At 38.7% G+C, this 19,955-nt stretch overlaps 3 protein-coding genes across 3 annotated transcripts; all 3 read right to left on the reverse strand.

Moving 5' to 3' along the window:
- Positions 1–10,846: 10,846 nt before the first annotated feature.
- On the reverse strand, positions 10,847–11,621 carry GCK72_011081 (uncharacterized protein; the record flags this gene model as incomplete). The annotated part of the gene is made up of 3 exons (XM_003097179.2): positions 10,847–10,930; positions 11,009–11,461; positions 11,571–11,621. 3 exons carry the CDS (start codon positions 11,619–11,621, stop codon positions 10,847–10,849), a joined length of 588 nt encoding a protein of 195 aa, XP_003097227.2.
- A 2,023-nt stretch (positions 11,622–13,644) lies between these two features.
- Positions 13,645–15,118, reverse strand: GCK72_011082 (uncharacterized protein; the record flags this gene model as incomplete). The annotated part of the gene is made up of 4 exons (XM_053728201.1): positions 13,645–14,231; positions 14,275–14,772; positions 14,827–14,951; positions 15,009–15,118. The coding sequence occupies 4 exons, from the start codon at positions 15,116–15,118 to the stop codon at positions 13,645–13,647; spliced, it is 1,320 nt and encodes a 439-aa protein (XP_053587778.1).
- Positions 15,119–18,772: 3,654 nt separating this feature from the next.
- Positions 18,773–19,417, reverse strand: GCK72_011083 (uncharacterized protein; the record flags this gene model as incomplete). The annotated part of the gene is made up of 2 exons (XM_053728202.1): positions 18,773–18,973; positions 19,367–19,417. The coding sequence occupies 2 exons, from the start codon at positions 19,415–19,417 to the stop codon at positions 18,773–18,775; spliced, it is 252 nt and encodes an 83-aa protein (XP_053587779.1).
- Positions 19,418–19,955: the final 538 nt, after the last annotated feature.

The following is a 19,955-nucleotide window of genomic DNA, read 5'->3' on the forward strand; positions in this document are numbered from 1 at the left end:
ATTTTTGACTGTCATTCTGAATTAGAAGAAATTCTGAGAAATATTCGAAAATGGTCACATTTTCGATGAAAAATTGAAAAAATTGGAAAAAAAGGGTCATTTTTTGCCTTCGGGCCTTGACAACTATGGAGATTTTGAAGAGAAATTGATTTAAATTTGATTGTTTAATTGTTAGAGACAATGTCAAATTTCCAATTTTTTTGATTGAAAAATAGACTTTTGGACCGAAAATCTCCAAAAATGTAGTTTTCCGACGAAAATTGATATTTTCTGAAAATCATGAAAACAACGTAGCTTTCCGAGAGTGAGGGGCGGGGCTTATTTCTGATTTCTGTTGCTGGGAAGAAATTGGGCGGGGCTTGACACGGAGGAACCCACATTTTCCGAAAAGTGGGCGGAGCCTGTTACGATGATGGAAAAATAGGTTAGGCTCCGCCCCATTTCAGACATTTCTTTTTTTAAACATAAAAAATGGGCGGAGCCTACAAGAATACAATTTTATACAATATAATACACAAATTTTCAAAATAGAATTACAAGACTCCGCCTACTTTTTGAAAGCTTCAGCTAAAAGTGGGCGGAGCTTGACAAGGTTCATAGGCACTGCCCATTTTTTGATAATGTTTGAACACAAGAGTTTCAGAAAAATTGAAAAAAAATGACAAATTTTGAATAAGAATCTCTCGAGAAATGAAATAGCGAGTTTTTTGTTTTTTTAGAACAAAAAAAAAATCACATTTTGAAAATGGGCGGAGCTTCTTCGAGACAATTTCAAATTTCCAGTCAAAAAGTCTATCAAAATTCCCGGATAATTGGCGCCGAAATTCAAAATTTTTCGAATTTTGTGAAATTTTGAAAACCTTTCGTAAACATGTCAAATTTTCGATAAAAACTGAAAAATCCACAATTAGGCCCCGCCCACTTTTGCAATTTTCACACTATAATTTACAGAACACGATCCAAAGGGATCCTTCCTGTGGGGTGTGCTGACATTCTTCATTCTCTACAACAATTTGATTCCAATCTCTCTTCAAGTGACCCTGGAAATCGTCCGTTTCTTCCAAGCGATTTATATCAATAATGACATTGAAATGTACGATGTGAACAGTGATTCGTGTGCCATTGCGAGGACATCGAATCTGAATGAGGAATTGGGACAAGTCAAGTATATAATGTCGGATAAGACAGGGACATTGACACGGAATGTGATGAAGTTTAAGAGAGTATCGATTGGATCGAAAAACTACGGAAATAATGAAGATGATGAGTTTAATGATCCGAAATTAATGGAAGACGTGGAGAGAGGAGATGAGCATTCGGAGAGTATTGTGGAAGTGTTGAAGATGATGGCAGTATGTCATACTGTAGTTCCAGAGAAGAAGGAAGATGGGAGTGATGAACTCATTTATCAGAGTTCTAGTCCTGATGAGGCTGCTCTGGTGAGAGGAGCCGCTTCCCAGAAGGTCACTTTCCATACCAGACAACCACAGAAAGTGATTGTGAAGGTGTTTGGAGAGGATGAGACAATTGAGATCCTGGATGTGATTGATTTCACTTCGGATCGTAAAAGAATGAGTGTGATTGTGAGGGATCAAGATGAGATCAAACTATACACCAAAGGAGCCGATACTGTAATATTTGAACGGCTCCGAGAGACTCCTGAATCCCAACAGATGATCGATTACTGTACTGAACACTTGGAGGATTATGCGTCGTTTGGATACCGTACTCTTTGTTTTGCAGTGAGAAAACTGTCGAATGAGGAGTATGGACAATGGGCACCGGAGTATAAGAAGGCGGTGTTGGCTATTGAGAATAGGGCGAAATTGTTGGCGGAGGCGGCGGAGAAGTTGGAGAGGGATATGGTTCTGGTGGGAGCCACGGCGATAGAGGATAAGTTGCAGGAGGTGAGCAAAAAATTACCGATTTTTGACTGAAAATGGTAAATTTTTACCTGAAAATTATACATTTTTGAGTGAAAACGGTCGATTTTTGACTTTTCAACTGAAAACTCTGAAATTCAGACAAAAATTGGAGTTTTTCGACTAAAATTCCAATTTTACTCCAAAAATTTATTATGTACGGAAGTGTATCTGTCCATCCAGATGTCCGCTGAGCTGTGAAGTTTGTCCGGATATACTTCTGTCTGTATTTCCGGATGTCCGAACTTCCAGGTTTTGTATTTAAAAAAAAAGAGACTCAAATTTAATTTTCAGTCAAAAATTGACTATTTTCAGCCAAAATACGGTTATTTTTTGTGGAAAATCAATCATTTTCAGCTAAAAATCGACAACTTTCAGTTAAAAACCGATCACTTTTAGTCAAAAATCGACCATTTTCAGTTAAAAAAAAGGTTATTTTAAGTCAAAAATCGATAATTTTCAGTCAAAATTTGATTATTTTCAGTCAAAAATTGACAATTTTCAGTTAAAAACCGATCACTTTTAGTCTAAAACCGATCACTTTTAGTCTAAAATCGATCATTTTCAGTCAAAAATCGATCATTTTCAGTCAAAAATCGATAATTTTCAGTCAAAATTTGATTATTTTCAGTCAAAAATTGACAATTTTCAGTTAAAAACCGATCACTTTTAGTCTAAAACCGATCACTTTTAGTCTAAAATCGATCATTTTCAGTCAAAAATCGATCATTTTCAGTCAAAAATTTTGCATTTTTCAGTGGGTCCCCGAAACGATTCAAGCCCTAATGGCAGCCGATATCCGAGTGTGGATGTTGACAGGAGACAAACGAGAGACGGCAATTAATATTGCTCATTCGTGTGCTCTCGTCCATCAGAATACTGAATTGTTGATAGTTGATAAGACGACGTATGAGGAAACATATCAGAAATTGGAACAATTCTCAACGAGATCTCAAGAATTAGAGAAACAAGAAAAAGAGTTTGCATTGGTAATCGATGGGAAGTCTCTTCTTCACGCATTGACTGGAGAATCCAGAAAACATTTCGGAGATCTCGCATTGAGATGTCATGCAGTCGTTTGCTGTCGAATGAGTCCAATGCAGAAGGCGGAAGTCGTTGAAATGGTCAGAAAACTCGCTCGCCACGTCGTCCTGGCCATCGGAGACGGAGCCAACGACGTCGCAATGATTCAGGCGGCCAATGTAGGTGTCGGAATATCTGGAGAGGAGGGACTTCAAGCGGCGTCGGCTTCTGACTACGCGATTCCCAGATTCCATTTTCTTCGACGTCTTCTGCTGGTTCATGGAGCATGGAATCATGATAGAAGTGTCAAAGTGATACTATACTCATTCTATAAAAACATTTGTCTTTATATTATTGAGTTATGGTTTGCTATCTTCTCTGCATGGTCTGGACAGACCATTTTTGAGAGATGGACTATAGGTAAGAGTAGATTCAGAAGAATCAGAAGGTCTGAAAACCTAGAGGTACAGATTTTCAGAAAAATTGAATTAGGCCACGCCCACTTCTAACTGTTTTAGTTTTTTAAACATAAAAATGGGCGAAGCCAAAAGAATTCAATTTTAGAAAATATATTACAAAAATTTTAGAAATTAAATTTCAAAGCTCTCCAACATTTAGGATCCGCCCACTTTTAGCAAAAGTGACGCACAATTTAGTAGGCTCCGCCCACTTTTAGCAAGTTTATCGCACAATTTATTGGGCTCCGCCCACTTTTAGCAAACAAAAAAATACAGAAAAATTGGATGCTCTATACAGAATTTCCAAAAAGTGGGCATGGCTTAATTGTGGGTGGAGCTTCTGTTTTGACAAAAATTCCAATAGACATTCTAAGCTACGCCTATTTTAAGACGATTTTTTAGAAAATTACGAAAATGGGCGGAGCCTGATTTACCAAATTTTTAGAAAAAATCATTTTTAAACTAATTTTTGACCAGTGATAATGTAAAAGGGGCGTGGCTTAATTGAAAATGCGATAGAGCGCATATGCAACCTACAAACTACAAACTACAACAACTTATGGTTATTTCAGGAATGTTCAATGTGATATTCACAGCGTGGCCGCCCGTCGTCCTCGGACTATTCGATCATCCAGTTCCAGCTGATCAAATTATGAAATATCCCGCATTATATGCCAGTTTCCAGAATCGAGCATTCAGTATTGGAGTAAGTGAGATCTCCGACTAAAAACCGGGTAGTTTGGCGTCAAATGTTTTTTGAATTTTTAACGAAAAAGTCAAAAGTTTAGCTAGAATTCAGAATTAGAAGAAATTATGAATAATCATCAAAAATTTCACATTTTTTATGAAAATAGAAAAAATAGAAACACAGAGAGACATTCCAGGAAATTTTAGGCTAAAACTGATTTTTCCTGATTTTTCGAAAGAAAAATCACACAATTTTTGTATTTCCTCGTCTGGACATTTGGAAATCCGGACAAACAGAACTGGAAAAACAGCATCATTCTCGCCGAGAATTGCTCTAATTTTTTAGTTTTTTAGAAATAGGTTTGGTTGATTTTTGACTGAAAACGTGATTTAAAAACAATAGAAATTTATTTCGTTTCTAATTTCCAGAATTTCTCCCTGTGGATCGGGATGGCCATCATTCACTCACTGTCTCTATTCTTCTTAACATACGCAACAATGGAACATCAAGTCGTTTGGGATAATGGACTCACTGGTGGATGGTTGATGCTTGGTAATTGTGCATATACGGTAATAGCCCCGCCCCCTTTCTCTCTCTAATTTCTTCATTTCATTTTCAGTTCGTCGTGGCGACAGTCTGTCTGAAAGCCCTTTTGGAATGTGATTCATGGACATGGCCAGTCGTCGTCGCGTGTCTCGGTTCAATCGGTTTATGGATTATCTTCGTAATCGTCTATGCTCAAGTATTCCCTCATGTCGGTGGAATCGGTGCGGATATGGCTGGAATGGCATATATTATGATGTCTTCATGGACATTCTGGTTGGCTCTTCTATTCATTCCCCTCGCTACTCTCATGTGGGATTTAGTCATCAAGAGGTGAGAGGACACGCCTACTATATTGCCGCATGAAAATTCTAAAAAATTTCTTAATTTTTCTCAAGTATATTCCTTAAAAACCTTCAAAATTTACAAAAAATCAGCCTTAAAAAGTTTTTTTCCGAAAAAACTAAAAATTGAACTTTTTCCGTACTGAATGAAACTCCGCCTACTTCTGCAACTTTTCTGCTAGATTTCAGAAAAGGGGCGGAGTTTAAGATCGATTTTTAAACACGTTGCTGAAGTGTAAGCCCCGCCCACTTTGGAGAAGGGGCGGAGCTAATAAAAATCTAAGCCCCGCCCACAAGACTTTAGGTGTTTCAAAAACTATAAAAATGGGCGGAGCCTAAACTCGTTTAACGAAAATATAGCAGAATTCTGAGCTCCGTCCACTTCTGATTTTTTATCTTAAAAGGGGGCGGAGCTTCGAGTGGATTTGGTGATAAACTGTGCCGCAAGTTTGCAAACTAAAAGTGGGCGGAGCCTAATTTTTTAATCGAAAATTGAGTTTTGATAAATTCGAGAAAAGTCTTGATTTCAATAAAATGTTGTGAAAAATCCCATATTTTATGACTGAAAATTGGCTGAAATAGACTGAAATTGCACAAAAAACGAAACGACCTATTTTTGGCTGAAAATGCTGAAAATCGACCATTTTCAGACAAGAGAAATCCAAAACGGCCGATTTTTAGCTCAAAATCATCATTTTTGGCTGATTTCATCAATTTTCAGCTCAAAAACATCATTTTTTGGCTGAAATTTACCAATTTTAGCTCAAAAATGCTATCAAAAAGTTTCATTTTTTTCAAATTTCCCCTCATTTCAGTCTCTTCACAATCGCGATGCCGACACCACGTGAACTGGCAGTAATGTATAATAAACGGAACACGTCGTTCAACGGATTCGAACGGTTAGCCAGGTTGGCTTGCGCTTCTTCTTTTTTACCTTTTTAATCGACAGAAAACGAACAAAAACCTGTAGAAAGTGCGCTCTATCGGACTCTCGATGGAGCGCACTTGTTGACGTCATCTTTCTCTTTGTCTCAATACGATACTCCGATATTACGGAGACGTTTAACCCAATTCATTTTCTCTCATTTGAACACACCTGGACAAACAGACACACAAACACACCAATCACTTTTCAGTTCTCACTTCTTCTTAAAATTAATTAATTAGTTAATTAGTTAATTGCTCAATTAATTAATTACAGAAAACCCGTCTACCTTCATACAATACTAGTAGCCATTGAACGCAGGTTAAAAGCCGCATGCGAATGGGTTTAGGTATCGTTTTCTGGAGGCGGAGTCTGTACAAGTGCGCTCTATTGAGAATCTAGCTGAAAATACGCTCCACCGAAATTCCCTTGGAAAATGTCTCTTTCTCTCTGAGTCTCTCAATTTCGCACACAATTTTCTTGGGTTTCGATAGAGCGCAGTTGTAAAGCGACTGAAGTTGTCGATGGAGCGCACTTGCATCTGACTCCGCCTCCTTCTCTGTGACTTGAATAGTGTAACGTATAGTACAGTAATCCTATCTATCAATAAACTCCGCCCATTTAAGGGGCGGAGCTTGTTTTGGACTCGAATATTTTATTGTGTGTGAAATGCATTGTGAATGTGTATGCGTGTGTGTGTGTGATGTGTGTGATGTTTTGTTTCTGCACTTGGTTACTGTATTTTGTAGTTTGTAGTTAGATAGAAGAAGAAAGAGAGAAGAGATCTTGAGTTTCCTTAATTATGGTGATAAGGGTGAGATTTTGGAGCCTGAAAACCGCATAAAAATCATCTGGAATTCTGTTTTTCTAGACTCAAAATGCTTCAAAAGAGCCTGAATTAGACCGGAAAAGACCTGAAATTTTCTATTTTTTGTATAGATTTAACGATTTGTCGTTTAAATGCTCATTTACATTTTCAGATGAGGCTAATCAGGTTGATATTTTCAACTGAAAATGTAGTCTAGAAGAAATATCGAAATTATCGTTAAATTAGGTCTAAATGAGCTTGAAACTGATAGAAAATGAGCTGAAAACGGTCTGAAATTAGTCGAAAATTCGAGTTTTTTCAAAAAATCGGAAAATTTTTCAAAACAAATTCAAAATGTGAAACTTTTCAAATGGCCCTGGCTCGTTGCAAGTCTAACTTACAGTTTCTACAGAAATTCAAGTTTTTTGCCTCCGAAAAACTCATTTTTCAGACAGGTTTCTTGACATTTTTCGATTTTTTCGGGTTTTTCAGCAAAAATGTTAGAAAAAAAAGTTTTTCGAACATTTTTTGGAAAGTACATAAGGCGTTTGACAATTTTTGATAAAAATTTCAAAAAATTGCGGACCTGGCCAAGATTTCCCAATTATTGAAAAAGTTTCAAAACCGCCTTAATGGTCCAAAAACCATCCCGCCCGCTGCTCATTAACAATTGGATATCCGTCCCGTATTAGATCACGGACATAGAACTCGTCGAGATCTACATTTTGGTATATTTTTCAGCTCATATAATTGAGTTTTAAGCGAGTTATACGCCAGAAATGCCTTAAAATAGCCTAATTTTAGCCTAAGCTGACCAGAAATCCGCCTAATCTAGTCTAAAATAAATCCAAAAAGGCCTAAAACGAGCCTAAATTTCGCCAAAAACCAATTTTCCCCGTTTTGCCACCTTGTCGTCAGCGTGTACTGTAAATGTGTATCGTATCTTATATCACGTCGTGTTTTTGTCTCCCAATTTCTGTTTTTTCTCGTTGTGACTGTTGTGTCCAGGTGGTTTCTCTTTTCCATTTTCCTCTTCTCTCTTTCTCAAAATTTTCAATTTTTTTTCAAAAATTCCAAAAATCTCAAAAAAATCTAGAATTTTTCTAGCAACTGGGCTGCAAATAAAGAGCCGACAAAAGAGGGTGCTCACGTGTTTTCCAATCGATTCAGCCTTCGAAAACGGATTCAGCCGACGTCGGCTGGCGTGCCACCGGCGCGTGCCGCTTTTGAGAACTCGTCGTTGACGAATTCAAGTGATAGAAGCAATGAGAAGAAGAAGTCGAATGGGCGTGGCCGCCGGTCTCCAGACTACGGTAGTACTGAAATGTCGACGTGGTCTCAGAATCCTCCACGTCATCAGAATTCTGATGACGTGGAATTCAGAATCCCTTCGAAGAATCCATCGTATACGAATCGAGGATTCGACGGTGGAGAGACGAGAAACGTCACTCGAATCGTCGTCAACGAGGATTCAGATGATCCACGTGGTGGAACGACACGATTATGACAGTGACTACATTGGTCCCCCATATTCTACAGTAACCCGCATAAATCTACAGTAATCTACAGTATGCCATACATCTCATTTGCCAAAACTACCGTATTCTCTCTCGTCTCAATGTGTACGTTTTTGTGTGTCGCATGTGTGTGTCTGTGTGTCTGTGTGTCCGAATGTCCCCCTTCCACTGATTTCTAACACACCCACACTGATTCTAAAATCAAGATTTTGGAGTTTTCAGGACCAATTTTGAGGGTTTTAGGCTGCGAAACTGCGATTTTCAGGCTCCAATAGGCCTTTTCCAGGCCCAAATAGGCTTTTTTCAGGCTCAAATAGGCCTTTTTTAGGCTCAAATAGGTTTTTTTCAGTCTCAACTAGGTCTTTTTTAGACTCAAATAGACTTTTTTCAGGCCCAAATAGGCTTTTTTCAGGCTCAAGTAGGCCTTTTTCAGGCTCAAATAGGCCTTCCTTAGGCTGAAATATGACTTTTTTAGGCTTAAATAGGTCCTTTTTGGCTCAAATAGGCTTTTTTCATGCACAAAAAGGATTTTAGGCTCAACTAGGCTTTTGGGCTGAAAATTGCAAATTTTAGACTGTTTCTGAGTCATTTTTAAGCTCCAACCAACTAGGCTTTTCGTGCCTCCGTTTCAGGCGGTTCAGGCGCTTCATAGGCGTTTCAGGCCCATTTTAGGCTCATCAAGCTGTCGATAACTCTTTTGGGCATACTTGCAAAATATCGGCCCGGCCCGGCTCGGCCCGTCGGCCCGGAGTCAAAAAATGAGCACAATTTTTTCACAAAATTTTTTGAAATTTTCATCAAAAATAGTCAAAAATCCTATGTACACTTGAGTTTTATCGATATGTAAAAACATAGTCGAAAATTCGACTTTTTTGCGAAAAAATCAAAAAATTTTCAAAAAAATTCAAATTTTCAAATTTTTGTACTGTGACCCGGGCCGACCGGGCCGGGCCGGGCCGGGCCGGTGAAAATTCTCAAATCGGCCCGGCCCGGCCCGGCCCGTTGCAAGTATGCTTTTGGGCGGTCATAGGCTTTTCAGGCTCGTTTTAGGCTTTTATGTCCTTTTCGAGCGATTCAGGTCTTTCTTTGGCGATTCAAGCCCATTTTAGAGTTTTTAGGCCTTTCTTAGGCTTTTTTTGGCCCGTCTTAGGCTTTTCAGACACTTCTTAGGCTCTTTAGACCTTTCTTAGGCTTTTCAGGTCTTTTCTAGAATTTTCAGGCCCTTCTTAGGGCTATTACGACATTTTACACCACCATAACCACGTTTTTCGTAGTTTTTACGATTTTTAAGCCAAAAAATAGGATTTTAAGACTCAAAATAGGCAAATTCATTATTTTCTATGCCTATAGTGTGAGCTTTAGCCGTTGTGCGTTGAGTTTTTCAGAAAAAAAGGCGTCTGTCTGTGTGTCTGTTTGTCCATATATCCCCCAACTTCTCCCATCGATTTCCTTTTAAGTTTCAATCCCTTGCACAGCTACTAGTTTTTCAGTTCTCTCAGAAAGTGCGCTCTATTGATAAATTATCAATGGAGCGCACTTTCCAGCACCAATTGAACTAATAGCAGCTAATAGCTACTACTACACTTTCTAATTTTTGGGTTTTTCTTATAAATATCTGAAATTTAAAAAATTTCAGCTACTCATCGAACGTTCTCGAAAACATGCGACTTCTGACGTCATCACTACGTGGAAGCACCACTGGCGGATCTCGATCGAGGACCGCTTCAGAAGCGTCGCTGGCTCTCGCCGAACAGACCAGATGTGAGTTTGGAGGGGCCTAAAATGAGCCTAGAACGGCCTAAAATGAGCCTAAGAACCCTAAAAATTCCTCGTCCTCCTTCCCATTTCCTCTCGCCGCCGGCCGCCCGCCCGCACTCTCCTCTACGCACTTAACGCACCGTGTCTCCCGGTTGGTTCCATGGTGTAGCGGTTAGCACTCAGGACTTTGAATCCTGCGACCCGAGTTCAAATCTCGGTGGAACCTATCGTTTTTTGCTTTCTTAATTTCGCATCGGGAGGGGTTTTTGAAGGTTTCTAGGCCATTTTTAGACCATTTTTTGGGATTCTAGACATATATTTTCAGATGGATTCGCCTTCTCGCAGGACGAAACTTCCGGTGTCGCCCAAACCGAACTCATACGAAATGTGGATTCGACGCGGGAGAAACCGACTGGACGATGATTTTTTTGTAAATTTTTCCCTATTTTTAATTCTTTCTTGTTTTAAATTCGTGTCGAGACCCAAAACGAGTAGATTACGGTAGTTTTTCAAATGATTTGTTTTTGCCAAAATTTCTTTCCTTTGATCTTATTTCATTTCCCTCTCAGAATATCCTCTTCCAAATCCCTTCTGCCGATGATTGATTGTATTACGGGCAGAATATATAAGTGCTCCCCCTTTTTCTTGTTTAAATCAAATTATTTTATACTTGCTCAATTCCAAAAAAAACCTCTGAAATTTCAACGAAACCCCGCCTCCTTTCCCCCCTAAAACAACGTAATTCACTTCTTTTTTGTACATTTGATACATGTCTTTTAGCATTGTGTGTGTGCCTTCCTGTGAATTCTTTTTAAAAAACATAGTATTGATTGAACATTTTATTGTAAGAAAACGGAGTTTTATTCGATTCTCGGAGGGTTCCGCTCACTTCCTGACTGCTTCGCGATGTACTCGCAGAGGCGGACAGCTTGAATGTCGGTGGCCTGGAACAAAAATGAAAATTTGTTTGCAGCGAGGCTACTCCCTAGTGAGTTTTAACGCAGGCAGTCCTAAAAACTCACCTTAATTTTCTCTCTTTTCCCAATCTTCGCCACTTCGTTCGCCTTTCCGAACAACTCCGCCAACATGTCCTCGGAGGCCTTCTGCAGCACGTCGAGTGCATCCAAACGGATTTTAAACTTTCCTCCATCCTCGCGCACTTCCTCTCCTATTATTTCCTTCACGAGTTCCTTGAACTCCGCCTTGTCAATACATCCGTTCACAACACGCGTCGAGCGAAGTTTCATGCCATGATCATTGCATTCTTCACCTTCAGATTCTGATGATTCAGAATCCTCGGAACCTTCCTCCGAATCATCGTAATCCATTGAATCGTCATCATCTTCTTCGCTATCCACTGGCGAGTGGGCGTGACCAATTGGGACATCGATGACATCAGTGACCGGGGACATCGTTCCATTCGGACCACGACGACTACGGTGGAGACGGTCTTCAGCGATACGGACACGTGGTGTCTGGAAGTATTTTTTGATTTTTCAGAAGATTTTATATTTTTTGAGCTAAAAATTACAGAAAACCGTTGGATTTTACCACCATCGGGTTACTGTACTTTCAGAAACATACCTGTTCTTCATCCGCTCCCAATCCTGAATCGTTTGGCTCAACTCGATTCATCCTTTTGTTTGCTTTTCCGTTCTTTTTTGAATCGATAACGGGTAGGAATAATTGTGGAGGTGGAAAATCGAGGATTTATTGGTGGGGGAGGCCACGTAGGGAGAAATGGGGATAGAGCTGGGGGGTCACGTTTTTAAGAATTAAGAAAATTATGAAATTAAGAACATTTTTGAATTTTAAAAAAGAATGAAAAAGCACGTGAGAATCGAAAGATGGAGAAGAGGGAGAGACAGTCGGCGAACCATCGTCTTATCTTTCCTCGCGCCGGCTTACATTTTCGGTGGGCCGCGTGCACAGGTAAAGCGCGATGGATCCATTGTGGGTCCATATGCGTCCATATCGAATATGGATCCACATAGGATCCATAATGCGTCCACAAATAAAACGCGGATCGCGCGCGGATGGAATATGGATGGGAGGATGTCGGTCGTCCTCGGATTTCCGTGGATCGCGCGTGCATCCATATAGGATCCATATTCAATCCACGCCCGATCTGACTTTCCAACGATAATCCGATATTCCGCTTTGCGTGTTGTTTATAATAAATCGAGGCGAATTATTTTTTAGGAGTTTGTCGAAATTTTCTCCGTTTTCCAGAGTTTTCACCAATTTTTTGACAGTTTTTGTTGAAAATAAATTATGGTTCACTGAATAAAAAATAATTAAGCTATTGCCGAAACAAATTTCTGTTATTTTTCACCAAAACTCGGTAATGTCATTGAGAAATTTTTTGGAAATTTATGGTTATTTTCATGAGAAAAGTTAAAGGTTTCCACTATTTTTCTTTTCGGAACGACATGATAAAATACATTTGCAGGTGGAATAAAAGGTAAATTGGTAAGTCTCTGTCGTTCCGAAAAGAAAAAAACGGGACTTTTTCTCTGTAGAAGTGTTCTTCTTTCCGGGTATTACTTGAACTCATTTTGTGTAAACTGGATTTAAAAAACCTACAGACTATTTTGGCAATTGAAAAACAAAAATTGAATATTTAGTATACTGAAATTACATAAAAGTGAAACCATAATTTGTTTTTGATGAAAAGTGAGTGGAAACGGAGAAAAGTTTGTAGACGAACAGAGTTGGACGAGATCTGAAAACGGAACTTGAAAAAAACAATAGATAGAACACAATACACACCTTAAGAAACTTATAGTTGCAAAAGAATAAGTCTCTAGTATGCGAAACAGCCACAATATGTGGTGGTATGAACCCAATCGAATCAAAGAAACCACGGATCGCGCGTGGGTGCAAAATGGATGCCGCCCGCGCGTGGATCCATATGGATCCATAATGGATCCATCTGACATACCCACAGCATCCGCGCGCGATCCGCGTTTCATCCATAATGGATCCATCGCGCTTTACCTGTGTGGTTGATGTCGGTGTGTCGCCGCGTCCGATCTGGCAAGTTATGCGTCGTTGACTGCAGTTAGTTGGTTCGTGCCGCGGGCGACGAGAAAGGTTTTTAATTTTTTTTTGTAGTTTGGTTCTGAAAAATAGAAGTTTCCGAACGTGGATGAAGAGAAAGATTTCTTGTTATTTTCGGATTCAGAAAAAAGAGGATTAAAAACGCTTCATTTTTTTCCAGATTGATCGACACCGATAAGTCAAGTTTTCAAGCCAAAATCAACTTTGACCCATTTTTTTATTTGATTTCATGTTTCGAAGTCCTGTACAGCGGTAGCGCACTCAAATACCCCGAACATATAAAAATCGGTTAAAGGGAGGTTAGAACTGTAATTTATGTAAGCGAAAACTAATTTGGAAAATTAGGTGAGAATATTCGCCGTCGGTTATGCAACATGCGGATAAGCAACATAATGGAGGTGGTGGACTTTTTGATCGTTTGAAACTGAAGACTTGCGTATAGCTTTCATTTTTTGCATAGTGAAAGCGCAGTAGTTTAAGAACATGGATTTGAACTTCTCAAGAAGATTCCAATTACAGCGAGTATTAGTTTTTGTATATATATTTGACTAGCCCAAACGCTTTTCATATATAAGAATGATTAAATTTTATTATTTCAAGCAAAAAAGTGTCTGACAAACGAATTCGGGTATTCCTGTAGAAGTTCTTCATTAAACTCCTCTTCCAACTCCTTCTCCTTGATATACACATCCAAATTGAAATTGAATTGATTGACAGTATCCTCAATGTGAAATCTTCTTCCAATCCATTTATTGTCAAGGAAAACTTTAGGACCCTTTCCACCAATGAACGGTGAAGATTTTTTGAAGCAGTGTAATCGATTTTCTTGTAGAACATATCCCGAAGCGATACCTAACAATTCTTCCTTATTTGTCTCCTCATTGAGCTTTTTGACAGTTCCTGATTGCACGAAAAACTTCATGTCTAAACTCAAATTCTGCGGCTTTTCCATAGTGACCACTTGCAATATAGTTGACATTTTCTTCTCAATATCCTTTCTGGCTACAGCAAACCAATGTGACAGATCCATCGTTATTCTATCCGTTGGGAATATTCTTCTGATATTCGGAATAAAATTGTCGTATCCTCCCGGAGGTTCCGATTCCGGAGGGAGGTTTCCCAAGCCTCTTACACACTCTTGTGAATAGGACAAACTCACTTCGACATGGTTGAATTTCAAATCTGAAAATTATGAATTCAATCAAGTTAGAGCTAACAGCTATACCTGATTGCTTAGTTTTCGAATATGGATCATTCAATCTGACTCGAGTAAAGTAGTCATACCGTAGCCATTCATCACGACACACGTATTCATTCGTTTTGTGCAACATACTGAGTTTTATCGATTTCACATTCCATTTTCTTAGAATGATATCTATAACCTCTCGAGGCATATGCATGTGGTTCTCTTCATCATTTGGGAGTACTCTGGTCTCATTAATCCAAATAGCAAGTTTATCACAAGAGATGGTTGAGAGAATAGTTTCATCCAGCTCTTTGTAACATTCTTCTTTGTTTTTTGACTTAGCGAAACAGTACTCTGCAATGTCTTCGAACAGTTTATCTGTCACATGCAGTTTTTTGTAGTTCTTTGAATAAATCATAGTTTGTAGTGTACTAAATCGCAATGGACCATACTCTAGACACTTCTGAGCAATATTAGAACATTTCTCACACCCATCACATGCTTCCTCCAGTCCAATCAATGTTTGGATGTGTGTACCTGTAATGTAGAAAGTGAATATACAACAGTTCTTAGTTTTAGATGTAAACTCACCATTAGTTCCAATCAGTTGAGAATGAATGAGGTCGTGAAGTCTTTGCTTAAATTTATCTTTCAACATCCACAGTTTTCTTGTTGTAATTTTTCGAACTTTCACACCAACAGCAGTATTCAGGAAGCTGAAGAAGAATCAATATCACAGAAATAGTACACCAACCCTTACATAAAATACTTACATAAAATATGGCAGCACATCCTGTTGACTGATTTTCCGATAATTGATATAAATATAATTCTTCTTTAGTTTAATTATATCGTCTGTGTTGTAAGCGTACTCTATCTTCATTGTCCGATGATTTCTTTTGATTAGCCGTAGAAATGTGTTATTGATTGATTTATTCACCAATCTAACATCCAAATTCTTGCTGAAGTCATCGGATAGATAACTGAGAATGTTTTCAAGAAGATGTTGATTTGTGAATACTTTTGCATACAGTATTTCAGTTACAGAGTTTTTCTTGACAGACATTAAAACAGAGAAGAAGGGGAGCATTACAGAATGAGAAAAAGAGAGAGGAGGAGGAATGAGGCGATCAGGGATTGTCCGCAATCGATTCTATCTCAACACGGCCAGTTTCCCAGGGTACAGATGGATATTTGAATGACCCTTTCACACCCTAATTACTCTCATCCTCCTCCATCACCAAATCCAATCCTTATTACTGTGTGGTGATCCCTTATTCATGTATTGGTTGAGTCGCTCATTTCTTATTTACCGAAAACCTCGTTTGATGTTGAAAAAAATCAATAAAAACTGAAAAAAAAATTGACATCAATTGTGGAAAAATCGAAAGGACACATTAAGATTTGCGATGCGCGAACAGTATGTTGCGGTACTGTAGCGTAAGTGTTGCGGAAAGGATGCTGGTGTGCTGCTCTGGCGCTGCGACATTCTAGATGACGTCAGAAGACGTATTAAAAGATTTTAGGACGGATTCAGCAGAAGCGATTGTGACCACATTTCTATCCATTGCTACAGTACCCCTAGCCAACCGACAGTATCTAATACTGAACCACAGTATCTCTAAACTACAAACTACATAGATGTTTTTTTAGTCTGGAATGCCAGAAAACTTTTGCTCCACTTTCTTCTTTTGAATTTTTTTTAAAATTGAAGCATGTTCTGGGGAGAGGGAAATAAAGTCAGATAGAATTAAAATGATAAAATACTCTATAATTGAAGCAGAGAAGAATTTATTTATAATGAGAACAGTAATGAGTTAATTCAGTTGTAGTTGTAGAGGCGGGCTGGTTATAGCGGAGGGATATGGGTATATTTTAAAGAATATTGAAGTGAATAGAATGAAGAGAATAACATGGGGAAGGTGTGCGAGCGGAAATTATAAATTAGCTGGAAGTCTGCTAATGTTTTAACAAGAATAAATAAATAAATATCAAGAAGTAGGGCGGAAAAATTCCAGAATCATAACAGAGATTGTATTTATATTGTCTCTCAGCGGAGACTTCGTCGTGATTCCATCGGCTGGGATACACTAGAGGTCGATTGCAATCAATAATTTGCCGGTATAGGAAGGAGAGCGAATTATCATGATATCTACAGTACCGCTCAATAGGATATGAAGTTTTGGTTTTTCGGTCATAATTTCTTTCAAATTGATCGGATTGACCTGAAACTTTGGGAAAATATTTATTGCAGAGTTTTCCTTTTGGAAAATCTTTACATCTTCAAATAGCCAACACAAACATGTATCTTATCATTATAAACTTACTTCGGACCGCAGTACTTCGACCAGTCGAAAAATTCAAAAAACATGAAAAAAATGAGAAAATTTTCAAAACAGTGATTTTTTCTATACCAGTCGGTTGGCGCAGCCTACGGCTGCTCAACCTCCTTTCCTACACCACCCTTCTCAGTTTTACAGCGCCTGCGGCGCTTCCTAAATAATTCAGACAGTCGGGGCATTTAAAAGGTCACCGACATCTGGATCGTAAACTTCTCTTCACTTGGTGGTAGATTTTGTAAGCTGAGCTGTCCGTTCCGGGAGAGAACAATTGCAAAATCTTTTCAGATTACAATTCTACAAAATTTCTCAATTACCTGTTCTATCCTGATGGAATATAGAAGTTAGAAAGAACGGTTTTTGAATTTAATAATCGGGATTTTCTTCCTTTGATTTCCTTATAAGTTTTCTTTTTCCCTTCTCAAAAGCGAGTGATCATTCAGATTTTCAGTAATTTTTCTATCCTGAAGGAATTTGGATTTTAGGATGAGCGATTTTTTACTTCACCTCTGCCGGAACTATTTTAAAATACTCTTACAGAAAACTGAATATTGGTAACTTCTCGAAAGGGGAAGGGATCATTGATCACTTTTTTGTAGATAACCGAGTTACGACAAATTTCCTTATTCACAAATTACCACCACTTCTTGAGTAGTATTCTTCCATTTCGTAAACTCCTAAGCTTCTGGGTGTAACAGCGCCAACGGCGCTTTTTTAGTGGGACATCCGAGGTCTCAGGCTTAATTGAGCAAAATACGGGGAATGCCTTTTTTGGCTTGAGACCGAGAAACCTTTACCGAAATAATTTTGCTGGAATTTGTTCTTCTATATTTTCCTCTGTTTGAACATGGTTTTACTGAAGCTCAGGAATTTGGATGCTTTCCTATTCAAACCTCCAGAAATATAATCCATTTAAAGTATTACTTTCAAGTTTTAGACCCCCTCCCCCCGGAGCAAAATGTCCAGCTTTCCGGGAGTTTTGCATTTTTTGACTGTTATCATTCAAAAGAGCAGATTCGAAACTATCGGGGTGTAAATTTATAGAGAATTCTCAAGACACACGGGAAGTCAATTCCCCTTTTAGAAATTCGGATTTCCTATTCTCTTCTTCAAAAAATGCTCTTACTGTATTTTTTAAGTTTTTGATATGAAGCTGCGGACAAAAGTTTTATTGTAAACTACCATCAGCTTCTGACACGGTTTTTGTGAGATTTTAATTTTTGAGCACCGTCAAAGTTGGAACTCTATAACCCATTATGATGGAGTCGTAGCGGTGTGAACAGTGTCAAAAGATTGATGCAGATAATCACTTACAGCCACTGTTAGCCCTTTTGATCTACGAAATCTAGACTGTAAAGAAGTTATATACAACTTTCATATACTGATTGTCTATGTTCTTTTCAAAACAAAAAACCAAAAAACATTTCTGACCTGGCGGGAACGAACTCATCACCCCATGCGTAAGAGTCATCTACGTAGACCGCTACACAAAATGAGCGCGGCCGGGCGCTCTCGAGAGTGCAGTTAAGAAACACCGAATCAGTAGTATTAGGGTTGATGAGTTTTCTACCACCCTGTCGGGACACACCTTTTCTCAACGCTTTTTACTGTTGAAATCGGCATCGTCTCCAGAAGACGTCAAATTTGATATTTTTGAAAAAGAAAAAGACGGGCATTGAGTGGTGGAAATTTCTGATCTTTTGGTCCAAGTTCGAAGAAAATCGGTTCAGTAGGGAGGGCGGTAGGATCGGCGACAGACAGACAAACATGCAGCCGTTTGCGTTTGTTAATAGTAAAGATGATGCAGGAGAGTTGGAAAAAAGTAGTTATCTTGTAAAATGCACAAAATGAGGCTGGCAATCCATTTCTAAAAGAATTTTGGTTCTATCTTTCGAAATAAAAATGTTTATTTTTCAACTTCAATCGATCGTTTCGGTAGGTAAAAGGGGGCGGAGCCTAGTCTGGTATGGTATAAAATTCTGAGAATTCCCAGGGTACTAACATATCAAAAAATCAGCCGAAACGGATCAACTTGGTACATGTGTAACATGGCATGTAGGCCCCAGTCAGAGATTGTCTCTTACATTGTTATCTTTCAGCATCTCTATGACCATTTTCTTTGAAATCCTCCTTCTCAAAATATTCATTGATTCCTGTCGTCGTACGAAGTGTCATTTGGTGCTCGTTGAACTCTTCCCCTACTGACGATTCCCCTTCACTGCCTTCTCTTTCTTCATTTTCAGAATCTTCCGACTCTTCCTCCGAACTTTCATCTGAACCAACAACCTCCTAGGAATATTGATAAGTTCCGTGGCTGATGGTGAGGTGTCATCAGAATCCCGACGATTGCGGCGGATGCGGTCCTCGTCGATCGTGACACGACGTGGTGTGGGAGGTATCTGGAAATAATTTTAGTTAATTTTTCAGAAGATTTCATGATTTTTGAACTGAAAATCCATTGAGAATTTGTTGAAATTTCGATTTTCGAAAATCTTCGAAAACTCAAAATGAGCTCCGAGCTTTCAGACTGTGCTCAAAAACGTTCAAAACGAAAATGTTTGGATTCAACTCGTCAAGACGGATTGAATGAGTATAACCATGACCTCATTTGGAGCAAATTGGGTCTCATCACGAAAACTACAGTAACCCTGATTAAAGGAACATGGCTTCGTAATGGGACTCAAGTAACACCGAATAGGGGCATGCCTATATTTTTCTGAAAGCTCTCAACTCCCCGAATCTAACTAAATTGGTCTCGGCACGATCGGATTACTGTACTTTCTGATACATACCTGTCCCAGTTCATCATCCATTCCAATATCTTCTAGGCCATATCGAGCCATCTTCTATTCTCTTTTCTTTTTTATTTGAATCGATTACAGGTAAGAATAAATATGGGAAGAGACGATATTCTTTTTATTGGATGGGCGGTGGCCACGTTGCGGAAAAGCCACATTGGGGGGACAGTGGGAAACGGTTCTATTGAGTATAATCATGAACACATTTGGTGCAAATTGGGTCCCACCACACACACGCACACCCTGTTAAAATATAATCGATTTTGGGGAATCCCTCATTCCTCCTTCTCTTTTTTCTCGTTCTGTATTGCTCCCCTTCTTCTCTGTCAAAATGTCTGTCAAGAAAAACTCTGTAACTGAAATACTGTATACAAAAGTATTCACAAATCAACATCTTCTTGAAAACATTCTCAGTTATCTGTCCGATGACTTCAGCAAGAATTTGGATGTTAGATTGGTGAATAAATCAATCAATAACACATTTCTACGGCTTATCAGAAGAAATCATCGAACAATGAAGATAGAGTACGCTTACAACACAGACGATGTAATTAAACTAAAGAAGAATTATATTTATATCAAT

Source organism: Caenorhabditis remanei, chromosome III, assembly GCF_010183535.1.
Source record: "Caenorhabditis remanei strain PX506 chromosome III, whole genome shotgun sequence".
Lineage (NCBI taxonomy): Eukaryota > Metazoa > Nematoda > Chromadorea > Rhabditida > Rhabditidae > Caenorhabditis > Caenorhabditis remanei.